Here is a 6939-nt window from a genome sequence, read left to right as displayed (position 1 = left end):
TTTGTAATCAGAAGAATCTGATCCTTTTGCAAATTCTATTGAATTTTATAGTCCAAGCTCATCTTGACTAGGAGTCATTATTCATTTGTTCTACTGTGATTTTATGATTGATTTATTCCTTTGTTTTGCTGCGTAGGAGCGATGGGCTGAGCCAGCATATCCTTCCCTTTGTGATGAGTCTGTCAGGATCTGCTCGCTTCGCCTTTATCCCCTGTCATCACAGGCAGCAGCTTCGACCTTTAGCATTATATGAAACACTTACAAATATTTTAAACTTTAACTGAAATTCATCCTGACTTGTCATCTTTAAAGTGAATAAGGTGGTATATATTTTTGGAATTACATCTCCTGGTTAACTTTTGGATTTCCTGAAATTCCCCAAGGTGGCGCTGTGGCAACACAAACCTCTATGTTTGTGTCTTCCACGTAGTGGTGCTTTGAGCAGTGGACTCCTGTCTATAGCTGCTGTGCTTGAGGATTCACATTCAGCTTTATTGTAACATTACAGATTTTAAAAAGTAAAAAGTGTCTGAAAAAACTTTTGTTACAGAGCTCCACAAAATAAGATACCATATTTTAGATATGTGTAAAACTCGAAAATAAAAGTGCATATGTCTGGCAAAAGAGCAAATAAATAAATAAGTAAAATCTCTGATGAGCGTTGCATTCCTCTACAGTGCAGCTTCCAAACCTGATGATACAGCAGGATACTTTGAATGGAGCTGCTGTGCAAGGACCTCAGAAAGCTGGGGCTCTTAAACTCGCTGACCTGCTCCACTGGAGCTCAGTTGATGTAAAAGCGGGCATGCTCTTCCCTATTCACCCTGAAACCCACAGTCAGCTCCTCAGTCTTGTTTACAATCAGGGCAAGGTTGTTAAGAAAAACACTATTCTGTCAGAAGGCTGATGATCATGCTCATCACATATTTAATGATGACACTGGAGCTGCGCTTGGCCTCACAGTCCTGGGGGAAGAGGACACAGACCACAGCTTAGGAACATCAGATTTTAGTACCTGATCAGTGGTTTTTCCAACAAATCTTAATTTGTAAAGTCAGGCACAGTTTGTTTTCACTCAAATGTGTTGTACTCTAGTATAACACAAAACCATTAAAGAGAAAAATACAATTTGTATATATAAAAAGTATTTTCCTGTGAAATGCTTATGAAAAAAAATTCTGATTGTTATTTCTTTGACAAGACTCGAATAAAACAGCCGAGGAAACACCAGGCATGGCCAAATTAGTTTCTTTATTTAAAGTACATTTTATTGCAGGTGTAATGCTGGAACATAAAATGCTGTAGATAAAATGTAATATAGTGTAAAAGTTCCAGTAAAATATATAAAGAAAGTTTATTATGAAAAAAATAAATGTGTACAAAAAATATAATGCTTGCATTCTCTGCTGGTGTATAAATGCATTCAAAAAAACATAGACGTTACATTGCCATGTATAACAAAATATATGCAACATGTGGTTCTGTTGGCTTCATCGGGTGAAGGCCTCCAGCTCGCACTGGAACGGTTCGCAGCCGAGTGTGAAGCAGCGGGAATGAGGATCAGCACCTCCAAATCTGAGGCCATGGTTCTCAGCCGGAAAAGGGTGGAGTGCCCACTCCGGGTCGGGGATGAGTTCCTGCCCCAAGTGGAGGAGTTCAAGTATCTCGGGGGAGAAGGGAGCCGGAGATCGACAGACGGATTGGGGCAGCAGCTGCAGTAATGCGGACGTTGCACCGGTCCGTCGTGGTGAAGAGGGAGCTGAGTGTAAAAGCGAAGCTCTCAATTTACCGGTCGATCTACGTCCCTACCCTCACCTATGGCCACGAGCTGTGGGTAGTGACCGAAAGAACGAGATCGCGGATACAAGCGGCAGAAATGAGCTTCCTCCGAAGGGTGGCTGGCCTCTCCCTTAGAGATAGGGTGAGAAGTTCGGCCATCCGGGAGGGGCTCAGAGTAGAGCAGCTGCTGCTCCACATCGAAAGGAGCCAGTTGAGGTGGTTCGGGCATCTGACAAGGATGCCCCCTGGGCGCCTCCTGGGTGAGGTGTTCCAGGCATGTCCCACCGGGAGGAGGCCCCGGGGCAGACCCAGGACACGCTGGAGAGATTATATCTCTCGGCTGGCCTGGGAACGCCTTGGTATTCCCCCGGACAAGCTGGAGGAGGTGGCTGGGGAGAGGGAGGTCTGGGCCTCTTTGCTTAGGCTGCTGCCCCCGCGACCCGACCCCGGACAAAGCGGATGACGATGGATGGATGGATGGATGGATGTAATAAATTCCTGAGTCTTCATATAAACATAATGGAGAAATCTTTTTTCCATAGCTACATCTCTAAAGTACATTCCTCTGAATATTTTAGTTTCATAATTAATTGTATTTTGTAGCTGCACAATAAAAACTGCACAAAATAAAAAAAAACTTTAAAACTTTAAAAACAAAACTGCTTGCTATCCTTGAATATAATATAAAGCAAGTACATTCTACTCTAAAATCTTAGGTTAGTACCATTTTATCAGTATTGTTATGCAAGCTGTTGGATATACGGATAAAAATAAAGGTATAAAGGCGATCACTCTGCATCGGATGGTTTCAGAAGCTCCTTCTCAGCTGCCACAGTGTCTCTGTCACATGTTTCTGCTCTCTTTTCTTCAGTGGCGCAGGTTTGACAGTAGTCATTGGTGGCCTGGGTTTTCTTTTCTTCGCTTGCTTTGGTCAAGGCAGACATGTCAATGATGGTCGACGCATTCTGGTAGTCGCTGCAAGTCTGATTGATTGTGTTTTGGTAGAGCTGCAAAAAGTGAATGTTGATAGTGATTACGCTGCTACATTCACATATATGTTTGAGTATAATTTAACACAAATATTGAGATTTTCTTTAAGGCCTACGTTCTCCTCTTGGTCTAGGAGCAGGTCACACAGAAAGGACACCAACTTGGAGAAAGAGGGGCGGTTAGCAGGAGCCAGGGCCCAACACTTGTGCATCATCCCGTACCTGCAGAAGAACATTCACAACACTACTGACTTAATAAAAGCAAAAATTATATTTAAAAGTCCAGAATAGCTAAAGTTTCAAAACAGAACAGAAATAGAGTATTATTTTTGATTTTTACTGATGTATTAATGTGATTCTGTCTTTATTTGAATCCTAAAATAATAGTTTTCTTAAAACAACCTAGTACATTTATGAAACATTTAAGATGAGACTTACACAGTTTCGTTGGCATAGTATGGACACTCCATCTTAAATCCTCTCTCAATCATTGAATAGAACATATGATCCACCTTTATGCCCGGATATGGAGTGACACCTGCGACAAACATCATTGAGACGTTAGAACTGATTGTTTATCTTTTGAATGTGCTGCTCACAATGAGTTAATGTTTGTGAAAGTTACCGAGTGAGAAGATCTCCCAGAGCAGAATGCCGTAAGCCCAGACATCGCTCTTCATGGTGTACATTCCCTGAAAGATGCTCTCAGGAGCCATCCACTTTACTGGCAAACGCACCTGTGAGACAGCAAGGCTCAGTCACCCACCCACAGTGATTAACATAAGAGTCAGTGAATAATATAAAATGACCAAAGGATCATCCAACATACGTTTCCTCTCACGACGTAGTTGGAGTCGTTGTCGATGTCCCGGGCGAGTCCAAAGTCACCGATTTTCACCTGCCTGCCGTTTGTCACTAAGACATTTCGAGCTGCCAGGTCCCGATGGATACACTGCAGACAAAAGGAGCAGTCATCAGCATATGTTTTGTGTATTTATTTGGATATGCAATTTTATTTTAGTTATATTTAAATTATTTCCCCTTGAACTGTGCGGTTTATAAAATTCCAAATCTCCTAAATATAGATATATTATGACAAAATGCAAAGAACTAAGAAACTAACACAGGTGTTTCAGGTTTGGTCTGCCAATATAGGTCTAAATTAATCATCAACACAGAGGAACACAAAAGACTAAATGTGTTTCTGCAGAGAGGCTAGGTGACAGATGTTTGTCTGGTGTTTGCCGCCTACATTCTTGGAGGAGAGGAACTCCATGCCTCTTGCCACTTGGAAGGCAAAGCTCAGCAGGTCATCAAAGGTCAGGGCTTCCAGGTCTTCCGTCTGCTCGTCTGAGGTTTCAAAGCTCTCTGGGTCTGCAGATAAATTGTGTTCTGAATTTCACAGTAGTGTGTCAACCTCTGTTCACACATACACCTTTTTTTAAACGTGTTTTTTTCACCATGATAACGTGTATGCTCTGCTGGCTTTATATCACATTTCTCACCTTCACAGCTGTCCACGTCGTCAGAGTTGATGGTAAGGAGCGCGATGTCCTCCTGCCCCCTTGTGTTAGTGGTGTACATAGGCACGTAATTATCTACTGGTGCTTCCAGCGCACTGAGAAAAGACAAATGTAACACAACTGTAATGCCAAACCAACTTTGCAAAGAACAATTTAACAAATAAACAAAAGGCAGCACTGATACAGAAACATGTCTCACCTGGGGCATTTCCTGAGCTGCAGGTTGTGGTAGAGGCTTCTGAAACGGTCTTTGTCAAAAGCGTCGGTGACAGACTTGTGGTAACGTTCACAGTTGTTTTTTAAGTAATTCAGCAGGTCTCCATGGCAGCAGTACTGGAAAATCAGGTATACTGGTCCTAGATGAGGGGAAATTAGGTTATTTTAAAACTTCTGTTTGACATTAATATACAGCATCAAATAATCAGAAACCAGGGCAGTAGGTCTCATCTGAATGAATGTGAGAGTGAATGAATAGTGGTATTGTAAAGCGCTTTGGGTGCCTTGAAAAGCGCTATATAAAATCCAATCCATGATTATTATTATCTGAAAGAGCCCAAGTTTGATGACTATTGTGCATGTGCATGATCTGCTGCGTTAAACGCACCAGAGTCTGTGCATGCACCGAGCAGGTTAACAATGTTGGCATGGTGTCCGATGTGAGTTAGCATCTTGAGCTCTGACATCAAAGCCTCCTTCTCCATAGTCTGGTGTTTTTCTGCAGAGTCAAGTACAAGATTAGCACTTTTAGGTAAAACCCTTTTAACGCTCTGCATTTCTCATGAAACAAATACCAACCTTTCAGCATCTTAACGGCCACCTTCTGCGAGACTCCTGGCTTTTTGATGCCATAAGCTGTAGCCTGGACCACCATGCCAAAAGCTCCAGAGCCCAGTTCTTTACCTGAGGAGGACAGAAAAACACTCAAAAGTCTGTTTTGTATATTAAATTGACTACGTTTATCAACACGTTGTCATGAAATATGAGGGAAAAAAGTGTTCACATTAAGTTAGTTTTTAGATTGAGCTTATGCCATTAAAAAAAAAAAAACTAAAGACAAATGATTGTTCTGCAAAATTAAACCAAAGAGTTGTGGCCTCTTAGAGGTGTCCTGTTGGGGCCCCTTCATATGTTTCACATATCTATCTGGTTAGAAGTTCCGGCAAAGAGACATTTCCTCTTTAAACGTGGTGTATTGCTGAGTTCAGACAACACTTTGAGGCCCAGAAAGGTAAAACTCTTCATAAAAAAATGAAAAGAGGAAAGTCTGAATATTTCACAGATAACACATTTATGTAGAAGAACTTTTTTCCTCTTTTTCTGCTTCAGTCTTTTGCAAGCCCTCAAGTACGTCTTGCTACCATTTGAAGGGCTTCTTGTTCTTTGGTTTCGGAGGTCTGCTAGCAGCTAAATCAATAATTTTACATATATTTAAATGTTCTTTTAAACTTCTTCTTACTGACTGAGTGTAAAACTTTACATTGCCTTTATGTGTTGATGCATATATTTAACCCTGTAACTTGGTGTACTTCATACCCAGTTCAAGGTTCTCCCTGGGAAACTCCCATTTCCTGTCATACTCAAAGTCCTTGAAGTTGATGTAGATGTAATCATTATCACTGGGTCCAGTCATCTGGATCATCTGAAGCTGAGGCTGATATTGAGGTTTCTGCTGGAAACACAAAAGGTTTGGTGTCACGTCTTTGTGTGTGTTTGCATTTTTATGTATGCTGATACACCTTATTTATATTTACCTTCTTTTTGACAAAATACGTGAGCACCATGATGGCGAGTGTCAAAGCCAGAGCCAGAACCACACATACTGTCAGCAGGAAGGAGTTCTTCTCAGGTGGCTTACCTAAAAAACAAAACAAAACAATGTGAGCAACTTTTAGATTTTTTTTTTCATCAAATATTTTCAGTAAATATATTCATGAGACTTGTTATTACCAATAGAGGGCTGAGGTGTAGGTGGGGTGATCATGTAATGGGTTTTGCACCAGGAGCCAACTGAGTTTGTCAGACAAAACCTGAATTGGTCTCCTTTTAACACGTCTTTGCTCACTGAGCTCTTGATCTGCTTATAGCAGGAAACATCAGAATCTATTTGAAATGCATTTGGGACCTCATCCCAGGATGAGTCAGTTTCACTGCAGCTGTGAAACAAAGTAAATGGAGTTTAAATAATCAGAGCTAAAATGCTCTCTGAGCTGAATGGCTGTGCAGGTAATCATACCTGTCATTGGACTTAGAGCAAAACATCCAGGTATAGTTTGCTGGCACCAGACTGACAGTCTCAAGGTCGAGGGTACCATCATCCTTATTAAACAAGAAGTTGAACTTTGGTTCATCTGGAACAAAAATCAGATGATCTCAAACAATCTCACATTTTAAATATAAATGATAATTAAATTTAAGTAATAATAAAACTGTAACAAAGGTTACATTAACCCACCTACAACACACACTGATATGGTCTTTGTTTCCTTTTGTCCTCCAGCCTCCAGGTGTAACTTATAATCTCCTGATATGAGTGGATCACAAAGCTTCACAGTCCTGAGAAACAGTTCATTACAGTCCTCATATCACATGATTACACTGATCATGAAAAACGTGAATGAATGGATAATTTTACACTTCTACATGATGAC

General features: G+C 41.0%; 1 protein-coding gene across 1 annotated transcript in view; it reads right to left on the bottom strand.

Moving 5' to 3' along the window:
- Window positions 1-2218: 2218 nt before the first annotated feature.
- LOC102210674 (fms related receptor tyrosine kinase 3) overlaps window positions 2219-6939 on the bottom strand; it is a 9263-nt gene continuing 4542 nt past the window's right edge. The window contains exons 11-24 of the mRNA XM_005722631.1: window positions 6525-6639; window positions 6239-6444; window positions 6043-6146; window positions 5825-5960; window positions 5087-5191; window positions 4896-5006; window positions 4491-4647; window positions 4274-4386; window positions 4021-4160; window positions 3598-3720; window positions 3394-3505; window positions 3207-3306; window positions 2885-2990; window positions 2219-2786 (exon numbers count right to left, since the gene is read on the bottom strand). Coding sequence (XP_005722688.1) covers window positions 2568-2786; window positions 2885-2990; window positions 3207-3306; window positions 3394-3505; window positions 3598-3720; window positions 4021-4160; window positions 4274-4386; window positions 4491-4647; window positions 4896-5006; window positions 5087-5191; window positions 5825-5960; window positions 6043-6146; window positions 6239-6444; window positions 6525-6639 — 1847 coding nt within the window. The 3' untranslated portion in view covers window positions 2219-2567. The remainder of the gene's footprint in view (window positions 2787-2884; window positions 2991-3206; window positions 3307-3393; window positions 3506-3597; window positions 3721-4020; window positions 4161-4273; window positions 4387-4490; window positions 4648-4895; window positions 5007-5086; window positions 5192-5824; window positions 5961-6042; window positions 6147-6238; window positions 6445-6524; window positions 6640-6939) is intronic.

Source organism: Pundamilia nyererei, unplaced genomic scaffold, assembly GCF_000239375.1.
Source record: "Pundamilia nyererei isolate P.nyererei 1_Seehausen unplaced genomic scaffold, PunNye1.0 scaffold00007, whole genome shotgun sequence".
Classification (NCBI taxonomy): domain Eukaryota; kingdom Metazoa; phylum Chordata; class Actinopteri; order Cichliformes; family Cichlidae; genus Pundamilia; species Pundamilia nyererei.
The sequence above is the reverse complement of the archived record's forward strand: the minus strand, read 5'-3'. Positions and strand labels throughout refer to the sequence as shown.